Here is an 18,190-nt window from a genome sequence, read left to right on the forward strand (position 1 = left end):
TTCAGGCTATTAATAGTGTTTAAAATCTCGACAAACGAGCATTCAAAAAGGTACATAGAATGAGTCACACTTTCAGTTGGGACGACTTTATTGCCACAGGCAATTTTGTTTTTGGCAAGCTTTAATCCAATTGTAGCAAAGTAGTCGTTGAAAGCATTGGATATGGTGTGCGGATCAGAAACATTAGTCCCTTCTAACTGTATGGTGGGTACCTTTGAACTTCCTTTTTGTTTACCGTTTATTTCATTTAACAACTTAAATACCTGTCTCGAGTCTCCGATACAATTGTTAAATCTTTTAAAGTAATACTCTTTTTTTAGTTTTCTTATCATTAATTCAACGTTTTTCCTTTTATTGTGGAAATTGTTTTCATTTTCAATATTGCTAACATCAAGTTTCCAAATTTTGTGTAGTTTGTTTCTTTTTAAAATTGCATTTTTCAATTCTTTACAAAACCACGGCGCGTTAACATTTGTACGTTTGACTTTTGAATTTCTTATCGGTGTAAATATATTAATGCTTGAAAGCAAACATTCACTAAATGCATCATAAGCAACATTTATGTCGGGTTCATTGACTACATGAGATTGTTCTAGCATTTCTTTTATAAGAATTATAAAGTCATTCAGGGATTTCTCCTTTTTTAAAAAGGACATGTCACGATACGTTGAAGATAATAATTCATTTTCTGTCAAACTAAATTGAAGGACGATTGGGCAATGATCCGAAAAGCATTCATTTTCTAGGGTTCTTATAGATGGATTGCGAATATTGCATGCTATTATATGATCAATACATGTTCCATTTTTTCCAGTGATGCGAGTTTCATTTTTATTTAAAGTGTTGCAAAGCTCAGCTTCGCTACTGTGTGATTCTTTAAATTCGAAAAGCTTTTATAAAGTCATATCCATTTTTCTTTGAACTTGAATGTTTCTTTTTTGTTTTGAAGGAGTAGTTTTGACCTTTATAGTTTGCCGCCAGTTCTCTACGAGTCCGATGCCAAAAAACTGAAATGAATCAATAGTGTTGTCTTAGTAATTTTGCCGACGATACTGGTCCTTGATAAACACTACTTCTTTTATCCTACTTGTTTGTAGGGATTGATTTCAGCTTTTAAATGTGTTAAGGCTCTGCTGTCGGGTATTGATGAGACAGCCTCTCTGAATAGAGAGGTCAGGGAACTGGAGGACCAGATAGACCTGGAGAGCAAGAAGAAGACTGTAAAGAACCTGGAGAAGATGAAACAGGACTTGGAACAGGTAAAACGCGAGAGGGAGGTTGAAGGAAGAAAGGGTACATCGTCATAACAGAATGACAGACAGATGCGAAAAGCGAAAAGTCTCTAAAATTCAAATTTCACTAAACTTTCAAGCGCTTTTTTGAATATTTGAAGATTGAATTATGATTTACTGACATAATTACTTTCGGGAAGAACTTAAGAAAAAGTGGAAGGAAAATCTTGAAGTTCAAGTAAAATATTCTGTTGAGTATTATGGTCTCCTTCAGAATGAAATTTTGTCCATGAAAAAATAAAAATTAGCGAACTTTGTAGTCCTCGAAGTTTTAATGTTTGGCGAGCTTCAAGTTCAAGTTAATGGTACTGAGAGATGGCAGAAAAATGGATTATTTTTTAAGATATCCTACAGTATCAAAGCAAACGAGATAAAATAAACAACGAATATAAGCAAGGATAGCCGGTTGCTGTGCATGTAGCACAGAATGTTCCGAACACATATAAATGTGTCCATAAAAAAGCTGTCATAAAAAGTTGAAGTTTTTCTATTTCTTCAATTTAGTGTCGTTTTTGTGGGTGTTGTGACGAGAGAACTATACAAATGCCTGTAAAGTTAGCGAATTAGGCATAATTGTTAACAGTTATCTTCAAAAAATGAAAAACAACAAAAACATCAAAAAAATTCTAGAAGTTTTAATTTTTTTTTTCACAATGTTTTGAATATTTTAGAAATTTTTTATAGCAACAGTAGCGCTAAATGAGGCTTCTATAATTTTCATCCTTTTTAAAATCAAGTTTTTAGCTTATTTGGTCATTTGCTATTAATTTTATATAACGAACTTTACTAGATCGCGTTACTTGCTCGAAATTAGACCACATCTCAAAAATTTCCTACCAGTTTTTCTCACACTGGAACAGCTTTTTAAAGTGTTTCAAATGTTGTTCGAATCTAGACTGAGAGGACTTTACTATGATATACCTAGCAACCCATTCCGTTGATTATTTGTGGTACCTGGTTTTTTATAAGGAAAAAGAATAAAAAAAACTAAAATACACCCGATTACAAAGTTCCTCTCCATTTTCAGTTGTCGCAATAATGATACTAATATACTTGAAATGAGATCTACTTTTTAAATGAAAACTGAGCGTCCCCATTACATTAAAAAATTAGCTTGCTTACTTATTACTCAACTGTAGAAACATTTTGAACTCATATTTCAGATAGGAAAAGAACTGTTTTCTAATGCATCCAGGGGTATTCTGAAGTTGATTTAAAGCTGATTTGTTTAATTTGTAAACATTTGTTTTTGTTGTGCAGGTGAGGCAGGAGAAGAAAGATAAGTTGGAGAAACAAAGACAGATGCAGAGAAACGCATACATGTCCACGGGTAGTCAGAGGGAAGAGAACGAGAACGGTCGCAGTTCATCTTCAGGTATTACTATCGAGTGTGGAAAATTGGTTTAATTTGTGCTGAGCTAAATTGGTCGAAAGGTACAAAACAGCCAAAAAATACGTCATGATTTGATTGAAATTTTCAAGTCGTGTTAGCCTTTTTCAAGTTGAGTTGAAATAGTGAATCTATCAAAGAAGTGTTTTAGTACAAACCTTCTTTTTCGCTGACATAACTCGCAAATAAAAGTGTTCATTGAAGGTGGAGAGTGTTCACCTATTTGGTGGAACGTTTGGTGTTATCACGATGTGTAGCATTGGAGCTTTCATTACACTTGCGAAGCGAGTGTATTAGTACGAACCTTTTTTTCCAACCTAAGTCACAAATTTGGTGCTACTTTTGGGGCACCTTTACATCTTTTTCATAGTATGTGCTTTGATATTCGTTATAAATCGTTTGGCAGTATTAAGTTAACATTGGTTTGACAGTAATAAGTTAACATAGTTGATGCGTTTTTAATTCATCAAATGAACCGAAAAAAACTATTAGTTTCAAACAGCAGTACAATGAACAAAAAGCTCAATTTTAGAAATTTTCCAATTCTTTGTATCTCGAATTTGTTTTTGAAATGCATAATTTATGCATAATTTGGCTTTTTTCCATTTTATTACATGCAAAATTGTGTCTTTTTGTATTTGGTGCTACTTTTGCTGCATCGAATTGGCAATTTATTAGCATATGTAGCTGCGTTATTGGTGGCTAGTTTTTGAGGATTTTAAGCATCCGTGGCTGAGTGGTTAGTGCGTGAGACTCAAATTTGATAGGTCGATGATTCGAATCCGACACGTAGCCGAATTTTTGCTAATTTGAGGCTTATTTCTAATTTTTCTTATTTGACTTGATAGAGCTGGTTTTTGGTCGTGCTCTCGCAAGTGTTTTCGAAGCGCAGCTTCGCCTCTGTCAAAAAAAATAGTATTGATAAATTGTTTGCAAAAATTGAGGATTTTTAAGAGCATCACATCATTTGTTTCGTTGAAAATCGAAAACTGCGGCAATTTTTTTCAAAAAAACTGAAGTCAGTATATTTTTGTTTACTTGTTTTCATTGACTCCCATGGACTTCGTAGACGTTTTGATGAGCAACAAGGTTGTCCTCAAATAATGCCACATTTTTGGAAGTGTATAAAAGCTTTTTCTTTCTTTCCCTCTCATCGCCATATGATGCTGGCAGTCAGCCCTCATTTCAGAGACTAGAACCACATTCTAGGATATTTTCAGCATCCTTGTCGCGGTCTTTCTCAGTCTTGCTGTTTCTTTCTCTTACAGTTACCTCTTTTAGGTTCCACGTTGTGATGTGTATTTTATCCTGTTTTAGTTGATGTGTTGCTTTGCTTTGCGATTTCCGTTCGTCGTTGCCTGCGATTTTCCTTGTGAATCTCGTCAGGCCTTCTGATTTTTCCTCTTCGCTTTTTGACTTTTAATATTCAGGACCTTGTGTAGGTTCGACACAAGCATTTCGTTCCCTCAGATTCATGATGTGAGGTCTCCGTGGTAAGCTTTCACGGAAGGCATAAAATGCTCTTCGGTTTGCGGCCCTAGCAGAAGGAAGTTTCCGGGCGGGGTTGATCAGGGGTAGTGTTCCCCTCGTTGACACTTCCTTTTGCTCATGTGCGAGGCTGACACGGGTGGGAGATCCGTTCTCTCCTGTTCGTTTGCCGTTGTATCGCTTGGTATCCAGGCGGCGTGGAACTGGTTTTGTTCCCCATGAGTAGTCACCGCTTGATACTCCCGTGCGAGGTGAGCACTGACAGCTGGTTGACATTTTTGCACTCGAAAGCAAATCTAGTTGCTTTGCAGAGGTCCCGTAGTTTTTCTTTTGGAGCCTACTGCATTTCTGGGGAATCCACCTAAGGCACCAAGTGCTTTGTATACTGTTTGAAATTTCTCTCTTTTTGCATACCCCGGAGTGGTGGAACACGGGTTCAACTCTGTCTCCAGCTTTCAGTATTAGGCGGATCAAGTAAGCTGGTTTACCTGATCCGCCGGACAAAAATCCGCATGGACATTGTTTCGCCTGATTGACATTGGGGAGGTTTTGGTCTCTGATTTGTTTTGAGGAGGTGCTTGGGTTATATGGTCCTTTGCCGCTCCGTCGACTGTTGCGAGGTTGTGTCCGAGATATTTCCATGGAACAAGCATTCCTTTTGCAACGGTCCTTGTGTATGTTTGGCCGCTCTGCTCGCACCCGTGCGTTCCCATTTGCACTGATTGGATGCCATACACATATGTAAGCCTTAACAAATTGGGTTAATTTTTTTTGTGTACTCGCTTTTATTGACTCTCGTGGACTTAATAGACGTTTTTATGAGAAGTCTCCAGTTTTTTATAAGTTAATTTACTCGCCACTTCTGAACAAACTAGTGAAGGCTATTAACTCAGACGAGTCGTCGTCGCCGTAGCCACTCACCATCACTAACGTACGCTCTCTCCGTCTGCAAATTTTTTGAATGTCTTTTGTGTGAATTTTAAGTTTCACATTGCGAATATCACTCGGGCCTTTTATACATCCGTTTTATGTGGATTCGAAGGCCTTCTTGGTATTGACATAGTTTCCTGCTTAATTCAGAAGGGTCGGTTATTACATTTGGGTCGTAGGTATTTCTTTCTATGCTATCGTCTCTAGAACTTTTTGCTTCTTTTTTCCCATTCCTACAGGTGTTCCATTCGCTCCTTGACCTTTCGCCTCCATCGTTTCGTGTCTTGTGTCAGCCTGTCGATCTCTGCTTCTCTCATTAGTTTCCACCAGTACAGGAGAGTTTTCTCTTTCTTTCCACGACATTTTGATAATGATTCTAGTTGTTAGTTTTGCCATACAGCAAATGCTTTGCACTTTTTTCCCTGGCTTGGGGAGGCCATTGCCTTCGGTTTTTGAAGGAGGTTTAGGGTCGGCTGGGCCCTTTCCACTCCGCTGGCATTCAGGAGGCTGCTCGTGTTCTGTTTCAAGTGGTTGCCCCTTTTCCCGTGAAGTTCCTGTTCCGGTGCCCCTGCGTGAATATTCGCCCGCACGTGTTTTCGATTTTTTGAATGTTATTTGGTGCCACTAAACTCGAGAAAGTGTTTCCCTGTTAAAAATAGTTCTCAATGTTAATAGCTTGCACTGAGAAATTTTTGTTCTCTTTGAACTGTTGGTGGTTGAGCCCTGTTCACCTTTATATGCTCTGTTTGTTTCATCGTCTTGGTACTTGAGTGGGAGGGGTTGACAACTCGATGCGCAGAGTAAATCAGTGTCAAAGTTTATATAATAGCTGTTTGTTTAGGTGGTGTTGGAAAAGCAGGTGACGATAGGGGGTCCAAAGAACCACTACATGCCAACACAGAAAACGACAATGAGACTGAGCCCCATATACAACACGAACCTGTAGCTGCACCCCGCTTTGTTCATCCTCTTGATGCTCTTTCCTGATTGAAAAACAAATCTCAATCTATATTTGGTGCTAAATTTGTTTTTATGTTCTTCGAGTTTGTTTGATATAATGTTAAAAGATACGACCGTTAGTCTAGCAAAATAATGTTTGTGTCTTGAAATTGGGAAAGCCAATTAGAGGTTCGTCATAATTTATAAATTTCCTGAAAACCTTAACAGTGAAATGATCTTGAAATTAGAAACGGAGCAGAAATTAGAAGTCTTTTCACACCTTAAAATTCTTCATATTATGTTTTTTGTAGCGCGACGAAGATAGTAAGGTTGGGCCCAGCAGGCGTTAACTTGTGTTGTATTTGTGGGTTGTTTTTTGTTTTATCTAAATATGTCACGTATCAACTATAGCCTCAACTCGTTTTAATGACAGATTGCCAAACTAATGTCAAAATAAATTTAATGACAGATTGAGTTATAAACACGCATAACTTAGAAATTTAACTGAAACTAAAGTGAAACGTTCATTTCAACTCAAGGTGTTCTCGAGAACACCGTCGGATCATCGAATATTTCAAATGTTACAAAAATTGAGTAAATAGTTGTGCGGTCAATCTTCTTTAATCGAGTTAAAATGATTCGGGCCATAACATTTTATTAGCATTTTCGGCTATACAAACCATTCGTGTCGTAATCCGTAAAAAAATCTGCTATAAATCGCATTCATAACATTAACTTTTTCGGTACAAATTTTGAATGATGAATTGGCGCAAATTAGCCAAAAAAACCGGTGATTGTCCTTGAGACAAATTGCTCTAAACCAAATTAGAGCGAAAAAACTGTTGAAAGCGGTCAAATGCGAATCTAGCCCCTCGAGTTTACATATATTACGGTCTGGGTATGGGGGATTCGAACCCGGTTGACCGGCGTGAGAGACAAGTCTCTTGGCCGCACGACCATTAGTTCTTATAATTAGAAATAGCACGCTAAATTATTATTTGCATTTGCGGAAGAACAGGAGCCAGCTTTACTGTCGGGCGGGTCAGGTCGCTCGTAAAGGTCTTTATGTCGGCGGATCGAGCGCAGCTGTCCTTGCCATAGTGCACTTTGATAACATGGGCGAGTGGGTAGTGCCCACGTGGAATGTTGGGCTCAACGAACCAAACCAAGTCCCCTGTTTTCAACGTGACGTCCGAATTGTTCTGCTACTTTGATCTTTTATTGAGGGAATGTACATGTTCGTGCAACCAGCGTGACCAAATGGCGTTAGCGTATGATTGTGCCTTAGCATAACGCTCCTTTTGGTCAAAGTTTTCTTCAAGCTGTGTGTTGGCTAAGTATGAAGTGATTGGGTGTCAAAGCCTCAAAGTGCTAACGGCTGTGATTGGTCTCGCGTTCAATGTTTTCTTGACCAGGCAAAGTGTGGTTCCTAAAACCTCTCCAAAGTTTGGTCACTATTCTGTTGCCTAGAATATCATTGAGTACCCGCTTGACACTTCTCATTAACCGCTCCTAAACCCCGCCGTGGAACGGCGCACGGTGGATTAAATTTTTTTATGGGCAAAAATTGCTGGAGCAAAATGTTCCAATTTTCGATGGTAGCAAGAAGTTCTTTTGAGCACCCACGAATTTTTTGCCGTGTTGGAAAGAACAGTTAAGGGAGTGCCGCGCCTTGCAATGAATCAATCGACGCCCGTAACGCAGGAGCTTGTGTTGAGAGATGGGACCACTTCGATATGTACCGCTCTAGTCGTGAGGCAAATGAATAAAAAACGCCATCTTTTCTCAGTGCTTTTGCGTATCGGAACTAAGAACGGACCGAAGTAATCAACGCCCGTATTACAGAAAGGGGCTTGATTGTAACCCAACGTTTCAACTGGCAGATCAGACATAATCGGGCAGACGGTTTTGGCTTTTCGCTATCGGCATGTTTCAATGTTTCAGAGCAACCAACGAAGCTTCAGAACTGTGAATTTCAAATTTACTATCGCACGCATATAGTCCAAACCCTGATGGAAATGCTTAAGATGCAATTGTCTCATCATCAACCGAACCAAAGGGTGGCATGCATCTATTATTATTGGATGCTTACTATCATTTTCGGTATCAATCAAACGACTGATGCGCCCAGTTGAGCGAATGATTGCTGAATATTTGGCAATTCTGCTGTTTTTTTGTAATGGTTTTACCACTATTAAGCAATCTCATTTCGATGGGGAACGACTCAGACTGTGCAAGATAGATCAGTTTTTGTTCCGCTAAATCGATCTCAGCGGGATCTATTATTTTGATAGTGTTTCAGCAAAAGTGTCTGTGCGAGGGCAGCAGACGCAACAAAAACGCCACTGCACGTTTGTGTTTCACAATTGAGTTTAATTTGTCCCAATTGTCAAATTCGATACCGAAAGTAGATGCACGCTCAAGAAAGGTGTCAATGTTACATGTGGGACCTTCCAGTCGGATTTTACTGATAACTCTTGTGTCCGGTTTGAAAGGCCAATCAGTAGTTCTTATTATACTCGGGTCATTAACCCAACTGCTTTCCTTGAGGGCTTCCGAAGAAGTCCCTCGTGGACCTACATCAGCTGTGTTATCACCACTTAGTATATGATGCCATTGATCTATTGCGGTAGACTCCAGAATCTCACCAGTGCGATTGCCAACAAACACAGGTAGTTTTTTGCACGAGTTAGGCTTTCATAGCAGATCAAAAGCGCTTTCATAAATGCTACGCGGGCTTTGCCAAACACGAAGGTTAATTCGTCCTTATGCGAACTCATAAATCGAGCACGAAGAAAGGAGACGGCGCAGAACACATTAATCACCGAACATGTGGAGTTAGATATGGTCGAAACGCTCTGTGAAATAATTACATTTTATTATCCGAGTGCCTAACAATGGAAAGCCTGAGTGCTACTCAAGGAGCTGCTGTTTCATATTCTCTGGAGATCATCGTCCTATTCTTGGCCGTTGATTCACCATAAGTCTTTTGATAGCTGACCAGCCAGCACGGTATGTGGGGCTACTATTCCAATGGGTTCGATAACCGAGGTTACAAAACTAACTACAGTTTGCTAGGTTATTGCTTTGTCTATGGTCGATCAACATCTCCACTGACTACTAAAGTATCTTCACTATGATCCCACTTGAGACCGACGACATGCGATGACTGTTCTGGACTCAAGCAAATATATTTCACCGATGAGTTTGACTCGCGGGTGTCCGGGTTGAGGAGGGTTGCTATTGAGAGGTCATTGCTGATTGATAATTTTTGTCAAATTAAAACCACCTAGTTTATATAGTGATACTTAATCCCTGCTTATTTTCAGTGCTTGTTCATTGTTTTCGGAAGAGTCTAGGTAGTCATCCATGTAGAAATTGCGAAAGACAGCTAAAGCAGCTTCGGGGTATGCGTCTTGAAAGTCAGATGCAGTCTTCTGCCATGCATAATCGTATATGTTGGCGAATCATGAGCGCCAAAAATTTGATGTGTGTTTTGGTATTTAGAAATAGCACGCTAAGTTATTATCTGCATTTGCGGAAGAACAGGAGCGAGCTTTACTGTCGGGCGGGTCAGGTAGCTCGTAAAGGTCTTTATGTCGGCGGATCGAGCGCAGCTCTCCTTGCCATAGTGCACTTTGATAACATGGGCGAGTGGGTAGTGCCCACGTGGAATGTTGGGCTCAACGAACCAAACCAAGTTCCCTGTTTTCAACGTGACGTCCGAATTGTTCTGCTACTTTGATCTTTTATTGAGGGAATGTACATGTTCGTGCAACCAGCGTGACCAAATGGCGTTAGCGTATGATTGTGCCTTAGCATAACGCTCCTTTTGGTCAAAGTTTTCTTCAAGCTGTGTGTTGGTTAAGTCTGAAGTGATTGGGTGTCAAAGCCTCAAAGTGCTAACGGCTGTGATTGGTCTCGCGTTCAATGTTTTCTTGACCAGGCAAAGTGTGGTTCCTAAAACCTCTCCAAAGTTTGGTCACTATTCTGTTGCCTAGAATATCATTGAGTACCCGCTTCACATTTCTCACTAACCGCTGCTAAACCCCGCCGTGGAACGGCGCACGGTGGATTAATTTTTTTTTATGGGCAAAAATTGCTGGAGCAAAATGTTCCAATTTTCGATGGTAGCAACAAGTTCTTTCTGAGCACCCACGAAATTTTTGCCGTGTTGGAAAGAACAGTTAAGGGAGTGCCGCGCCTTGCAATGAATCAATCGACGCCCGTAACGCAGGAGCTTGTGTCGAGAGATGGGACCACTTCGATATGTACCGCTCTAGTCGTGAGGCAAATGAATAAAAAACGCCATCTTTTCTCAGTACTTTTGCGTATCGGAACTAAGAACGGGCCGAAGTAATCAACTTGCTATTGAGAGGTCATTGCTGATTGATAAATTTTGTCAAATTAAAACCACCTAGTTTAAATAGTGATACTTAATCCCTGCTTATTTTCAGTGCTTGTTCAATGTTTTGGGAAGAGTCTAGGTAGTCATCCATGTAGAAATTGCGAAAGACAGCTAAAGCAGCTTCGGGGTATGCATCTTGAAAGTCAGACGCAGTCTTCTGCAATGCATAATCGTATATGTTGGCGAATCATGAGCGCCAAAAATTTGATGTGTGTTTTGGTAAATAACCACATTTGATGTGGGGTCCTCCCGCCATAAAAACGGAGACAATGTTGATCTCGCTCAAGAACTCCAACTTATAAGAACATCCCTTCAATGTCGGCTGAAACGGCATATTTATATTTTCGGAAACGTAAAAGTACAAAAATGAGATTTTGCAGAAGATCCGGGCCAACCATGAGAGGTTTTTTTTCATGAAGTTCTATTGAACTTTTATGCCCCATTTAGGACGCGGCGCACCTTGCTGGGTTTGTTCGGGTTCAACACCGGTTGATGCGGGATATACCATTCGCGGTCGGTTCGTGAACTGGGATCATGTTGGCGAAAACTAATGACATATCTCTTTTGAATATCATCTCTAGTGTTTTCTGCATATTTTTCACTGAGTGCATCTTTGTTTATTTTCTTTCTAACGACTTAAATTGTGCCAGCGAAGAGAAGTAAATATGATCCTTACGGCTTTGCATAAGTACTTCTGTGAATTCTCTTGCCGATGGTAGACGCTCAAATGACGCGCCAGAAAATATGTCAGGATTGGTTGCTGGGTAACTAGATGAAAAACCATGATAGATAACACTGGCTTGTGCAAGTTGACGGATGTTATTGGTGTTGAGTAACTACCTGGGAAAACTTGAATGACTGTGCTTAGATTTAGAGGACCTAACTCAGCGGGTCCACCAAAAAACATTCCCTGTCACTGGCCGCAGTGTGGCCAGTATTCACACAATTCGGAAAATTCGTTGCTATGAAAGAATAGGTATTTGCAGATTGATTTTGATCTGGGACCAGATTTACTTCCGGCGCTGACTCGAAACGGCAGGAGGATCCGATTTAGTTTCAACAACAAAATCAACCCAGTTCCGGATACTGTGTTTATCTTTGACAACAAGTTGCGGACTGACTTGCGTTAAACTACTCTTGTCAGTTTTCTCACTCATATCGACAGCTCTTCCTCGAACTCAAAGCCTTCCAACTTAATGTCTGGCCTCTTCTTTCTATGTTCTTCAGCCACCTCCTTTGACTCTAGATTACTCTGCTGTTCTAAGTAGTCAATCTTCGTTCTCTTCTGCTGTTCTTTCAATCTTATTGAAACTTTGGCCTGCCACGCAAGTTCTTCCTGCCTTTTCTTTATAATTAGCAACTCCCGTTTTTTGTCACATGAGGTTTTTGATGGAGCGTCCGTATAGCGAACAGATATATACGACCCTTATTTTTCATGTCGACTGCTCTGCTCTGACAACTTCGATTGGCTGTGTGATACAGGTGACTCGGTTTTTTCAGTGTTTTTTGGCTGGTGCGAAGTCCTAGAGGCGTTATCTATCTCATGCTTCTCGGGTGCGACATTGACGCTTGCTTTGTAAGATGTAGCTTCCTACAAAATCTTATCGTCGGTCTGAATCAACTCATGGAGCCACATATCGTGTCCAGGTATTAACTTAAGAGTTTTTACTTTTACCGGCTACAGTTATCAGTTCCTGAATCATCTCAACCGCTTCCTCTGTGAAGCTCTGACATTTTGCAATATAAGTGTCAATTTTTGAGAATTGACTCTGGCTTTCAACGTACTCTAAGATAACATCATGACATTTATAAAGCTCATTTTTGAGCTTAATACGTTTCTCAAACAACTTGGCAGTCTTCTTTTGAAACGTTTCAGCCATGCTTATATGATTCACTAAATATTACAAAATCTGAAACAAAACAAAAAAGGAAAACCTTTATTAATGGATAATCATTGGAGAATAATACAAAATTTGAAACAAAACAAAAAGGGAAAACTTTTAATAATGGATAATCAAATCATCATTAATATGACAGTAGTTTACAAGAGGGATTCACTTGTCGCCTTAAAGCTTCAGCTATTAGCCCATTTTTTATGACTGTGGTTTTCGGAGATAAACGGTTACGCTTTTTACTGGTTTTCAAGGTATTGAGGTTGGCGCAGGTGATGCAGGTAGTTTTGAATTGTTTTTTATGGGTCCCCAGCGTTAAAGTTTAAACTCAATCCTGGTTGAGTGAAACAAGTCTCGTCAACGCGCTGTTGCGACGGAGCAGGAAGTTTGCGAAGTGCGTGATGTAAAGAACTACCTCCTAGTATGAACACCATACGCCTACGGAACGTATACGGGTTGAAAGATTGACTCTAATTTACCTATAGGGATTGAAATTCAGTCGATCTGTTGAACTCCACACAACACACGGGAAGAAACCTGAGGTTGAAAAAGTTCAACTTAACCTACTTAATAACACCGTACTTGACCACTTAACATTACTGTCATGCAGCGAAGTCAAAATTCGGACGGACGAAAACGGCTATGATACACTTGAAACGCTTCCAATTTTACCGAAGTGTGGGTGATCTGGCAAATTGGTTAAATTCCAGCAACACTGAAAAAACATTACTTAACTTGCCTGATTTTTTTTACTACCAGACCACTTAACTTTAGGTGGGTTTCATCTCTAAGCACAGTTTCGCAAGGTTCTGAAAAATTTTTGAGGATATTTTGACAATTTTTCACAAATTTTTTGTAAAATTTGGTCAGTGAGCTCAAGTCATACACCAATCCAAAAAAAACTGGTGCAATACCTGTTGTCTATGCCCCGAAAAAACGGAATAACAAGTCCTAAAAACCTATGCCCCTAAAAATTTTTAGTGTCGAGAAAAAATGTCTGGTTGTTTGTCTAGGTACCGATTTTAATGATTTTCAGTTCAACAGAACTATCCAAAAGTTTTGAGTTGCGAGAAAAATTCCCGGGAGCCAGGTTGCGTCAACAAAACTGACATACAAAATATCGTACGTAATTTTTTTAGCATAATTATGCTTAGGAGAGACGTTCGGTCGTGCACAAACCTTCCCTTCTAAAGGGTAGCAGTACGACAGTTCCACTTTTTTTTATTGACTTGGGATCTCAAAATGTTAGTAAATTGGTCTCAATCGTTAGTTGGTCTTCAGCGAATGATCCAATATGTCACCGTGAACTGCGAATGATCCGATGTTACCGAATGATCCAATTTCACCATTGATTGATAAAATAGTTACAATCGATAAGTGCGAAAAGGTAATTTTCGCGATCCTGAATTTTTACCTAAAAAAAGACTATTTTGCAATGAGACCGAGGATCCCAATAGAGATCCATTGTCTTAAAATCGGTGTGAGAAGGGGCAGTGGTGCTCTTTCACAAAAATCATGTCCCATGTTGGGCGCACAAATGTGCGCTCAATCTCCCTTAATCGAGTTAAATTGATTCGGACTAAAACATTTTATTTGCATTTTCGGTAATACAAACGATTCGTGTCATAATCTATAAAAAAAATCTGCTATAAATCGTATTCATAACATAAACTTTTTCGGTTCAAGTTTTGAATGTCAAAGTGGCGCAAGCTAGCCAAAACAACCGGTGATTGTCCTTGAGTTAAATTGCTCTGAACCAAATTAGAGCGAAAAAACTGTTGAAAGCGGTCAAATGCGAATATAGCCCCTCGAGTTTACATTTATTACGGTCTGGGTATGGGGGACTCGAACCCGGTTGACCGGCGTGAGGGACTATTCTCTTGGCCGCATGGCCATTAGTTCTTATATACAGAAATAGCGCGCTGAACTAATATTTACATTTGCGCTGCAACATTAGTTCTTCATGATTTTTTTCTTTAAACAATGTTGACGCTCAATTTTGATGTTTCTTGGTTTGACTTCTGATTTTTAAAAAATATTTACTGCATTTCTTTTGTTGAAAGGAAGTCAAACTCTACTACCAAACAGCAAATGTGAAACTGAAGTGAAACCTTCATTTCAACCCAACGTGTTTTCGAAAATATCGTCGGATCAACAAATATTACAAAAATTGCGTAAATATATCCATGATCTTTTTTCAACCAATGTTGACGCTCAATTTTGATTTTTCGCTGTTTCTCTTCTGATTTTTTTTAATATAAACTGCATTTCCTTTGTTGAAAGAACTCAAACTCTACTATCAAGCAGCAAAAATGAAAAGGTCAAAATTACGTGACTTGACTTCTAGCTTCAAAAATAGATTCCTGTAACGTCCTAGAAAAGTCTGTTATAATAAGAGTGCTATAATCATCCATATTTCCTTATTACCATATATGGAGCTTGAACTTGTATACCATCATAAGAATGTAAAATCACTTGCTCAAACACGAAACACCACAAACAATTCTTGTATTTGCTAAAACCACTCATAAACCGGAAAAAGTATCTATCTGTTTCCCTATCTGAGAACATAATTACTCCATCCTGCTCCGGTTATAACTTGCCGTATAAAAAACTGTAAACTCTTGCCTTATTAAGTGCCGCTAATTTTGTTATTGTCTTTCATTTGGCGCGTGCCGGCGCAAGTAGATATGATTATTTTTGAACTATTGAATAGAACCAGTGTGAAAATTATAACACTGAGCGCGATGAGATTGAAACCTGACGAACAGTAAGACGAAATTCAGTATTAAAATAACTAACTACTTTTATTATCTAAGAGTGAGATCAGATACTGTCTGCCCTGCTCCGAAGTAAAGTAAAAGCTCGCCATCGAAAGTTTGAATTTTATAGTAAAGCATTGTCCAATATTCCTAGGAAATATATTAAAAATAGCGCCATCACATGGTGACAAGAGTGAAGACAGTAACTCACCCTTTTGTTTCGTTTCCAAAATTCATTACACGTTCATACCTATAGCTTTGATATTATCTTAAATTTTCTCAGTGATATCGTTTGTTTTTTTAATATGCTCTCACTTAGTTATGCCTTATCTTACTGCCAACCCAAGTCATTATAACGCAATTTATGATAACTGCCAGGATTCAGGCCTTTTTTATAGTTACCTAATGAACCTGATATTGTCGTTTTTGGCATGGGACATCAATAAACCCCGAGATAATCTATTATTACGACACGTTATGCACGATATTTGTTTTTGGTAGATTGCATGATAATTCCCGAGCTTTCGTTATCGCACAGTATGGACCACATGAGTTTTCAGTGAGCAGCAGAAAATAGAAAACAATGCATACATTAATTTAGTAGGCAACGTTGTTTTCGTTCTTCACGGATAAACAATTCAATTCATTTTAATAAATGATCTTTCAACCTTCTCATAATTATCTCAATAAATTTCATTTTCAATGGCACATAGCAAGTATGATATTTCCTTTGACATTACTTGTGCGATCATTTTTATTTACTTTTTTCTCTCGTGTTAATCACGATTTATTGCTTGGCTACGGATTCAGAATTCGAGCTCGAGATCAAGTTCACCATTAACAAACTCAACACAACGGGCAGAGAATGAAGACAGTGATCATCACAGAAAGTGAGCAAAAAAAAACAAGTAGGTTGAACAAATAAACTATACATAAACTACTCGACTCAATTTTCGCAAATTTCACAATCCATAACTACTAACATGGCCGCTAACGCACAAATCACAGTCAAACCATACAGCGGAGCAGAAAAGGAGAGCTTCCGCCAATTCGAACAACTCTTCCGTGGTTTTATCGGAGTCGCAGGAATCGCCCCGAATCAACAAGCAAATTTCTTGCAACTACATCTTCGAGATGCTGCGTTGCGATTTTTTCAAACGTTACCAGCAGGGACTAGAGCTGACGTTAATCTCAGCTTAACTGCATTGTGAGATCATTTCTGCCATCAAGATTTACATTAAGTTCACGTATTAAAACTCGAACAATTGCGATTCGATAACAAGACTGACACACCGGAAAATTTTCTTGTTAACCTGCAAACAAAAGCGCAACGAGCGTACCCAACGCCAGATTTACCACCAGTCGCCACCCTAGCATTACCAGGAGACGGAGGAGCAGGCGATGCCGCTGAACAAACTCGATTTGATGGAGAAACAGCTGCACGAGCAACGCGACTTCAAGCGGCCGAAGACAACAAAAACGAACAAGTGAAACGCATTTTTATTAAAGCTATGCCTGGTTGGTTAAGGTCGAAAATTATGGCACAACCGCCTGCTACACCGGTCGAAGATCTCTGCACGTTAGCAAGGAGACAAATGACAATTCGAGACATGTGTAGAAAGGATGATTATCCCGAAGATGGCTTCAACGAAATTAACGACACGATCTCTGAAAATCTGATCAATGCGTTAAGTAAGATCAACCAAAACCAGGACGCACTTGAAAAAAAACTAGAAAGCTTGGATAACAAAATAAACACAGCTGAAGCCGCCCCAAAAGACACACAAACAACGAGTCACACATACTCAAGAGCCGAACTAACTGGAGTTCCAGACCATCAACATCTTGCACATGAACAAGAAAAATTCGCTTCAGCTTTCCATGCACCACCTAATTTCAACGAATACCGAAAGGTTAGAAGCTACTTGGAGAACCAACCAGAACACCCGAGGCCGATTTTATGCAAACCGAGGAAGCTCTAACAAGAGACCAACATTCACTAACCCAAGCCCGCAACCATTCTATCCAAGAGGTGGATATCAACCCAGAATGCCAAGAGGACCATACATGCCAGTTACCCGAGCTAGTGGAACCTTCTGCTACACTTGTGGGTACCCAAACCACAAATCCAGCCAGTGCTCTCAGCAACGAGGACGCCCGAATAACAGAGGAACACAATTTCCGTTCACACGGTTTCCAAAAAACTAATAAAGCCACCCTTAAGTCACAAAATTCAAAAAACAACCCTAAAACCAAAAATCCTTCAACTGAATTCCATCACCAACGAGCCGAAACCAACAGTTTTGCAATAAGTCAAGATTAAATTTGAAAACAATCTCTGTAGACGAGCGCTTATCGACACAGGCGCATGTTCAAACGTCATCAACAAGAAACTCTTCGAAGAGATTAGCCAAAAATCCCCTGAGCCAATCGAATTCGAAAAACCCAAATGGGATTTAGTAAAAATGGCTAGCGGTCAGCTCGTTAAAGTTGAAAAACAAGCCAAAATAACATTTCAACTAGCCCACAGGAAATTCACCGAAAGTTTCCTAGTGCTAACCTCAACCAACCCAGTCATTTTGGGGAACGCTTTCTTCATAAAACACGACATTACGGTCAGTCCCAATCGAGGAACAATTCAATTTCCCGACCTTACAGTCCAAATAAATGAAATAAAGCCAGTAGATGAAAAACGCCGAACTTTTCGCCACAAGAAAATTTCGATCTTACAAATAAAAAGCAGACAGTCCAGCCCTACCAACAAACAATTATTTTGGAATTCTCCCTTCTCAAAGACGCCCAGAATTGTGAAAACCAAAGTGGACTAGTCATTCCTAACGAAATCTTGGAAAAAGCCACCGAAATAGCCCTAACATCCTCCCTGAGTACAATTGATAAAAATAATGTTTTGTTTATCTCCGCACTTAACATTACGGAGCACCCAATAACCATTAATGGTCAAACGGAAGTCGGAAAATTCGCAATACTGCAGGTTTTAACTGCATTTTCTCCTTCCGAGAAAGGGGCCTTTTCGCAGAACTTAAACTTTGTGCCAAGTCATAACCGCATGTGTGGAATGTTTTGACGTG

General features: G+C 39.5%; 1 protein-coding gene across 1 annotated transcript in view; it reads left to right on the top strand.

Moving 5' to 3' along the window:
• The window catches only part of LOC134854766 (coiled-coil domain-containing protein 22 homolog), a 35,345-nt gene extending 28,085 nt beyond the window's left edge, over positions 1-7,260 (top strand). The window contains exons 11-13 of the mRNA XM_063871123.1: positions 1,128-1,259; positions 2,553-2,667; positions 5,942-7,260. Of these exons, the coding sequence (XP_063727193.1) occupies positions 1,128-1,259; positions 2,553-2,667; positions 5,942-6,087 (393 nt within the window). The 3' untranslated portion in view covers positions 6,088-7,260. The remainder of the gene's footprint in view (positions 1-1,127; positions 1,260-2,552; positions 2,668-5,941) is intronic.
• The last annotated feature ends 10,930 nt before the right edge of the window (positions 7,261-18,190 follow it).

Source organism: Symsagittifera roscoffensis, chromosome 9 (genome assembly GCF_963678635.1).
Source record: "Symsagittifera roscoffensis chromosome 9, txSymRosc1.1, whole genome shotgun sequence".
Taxonomy (NCBI): domain Eukaryota; kingdom Metazoa; phylum Xenacoelomorpha; order Acoela; family Convolutidae; genus Symsagittifera; species Symsagittifera roscoffensis.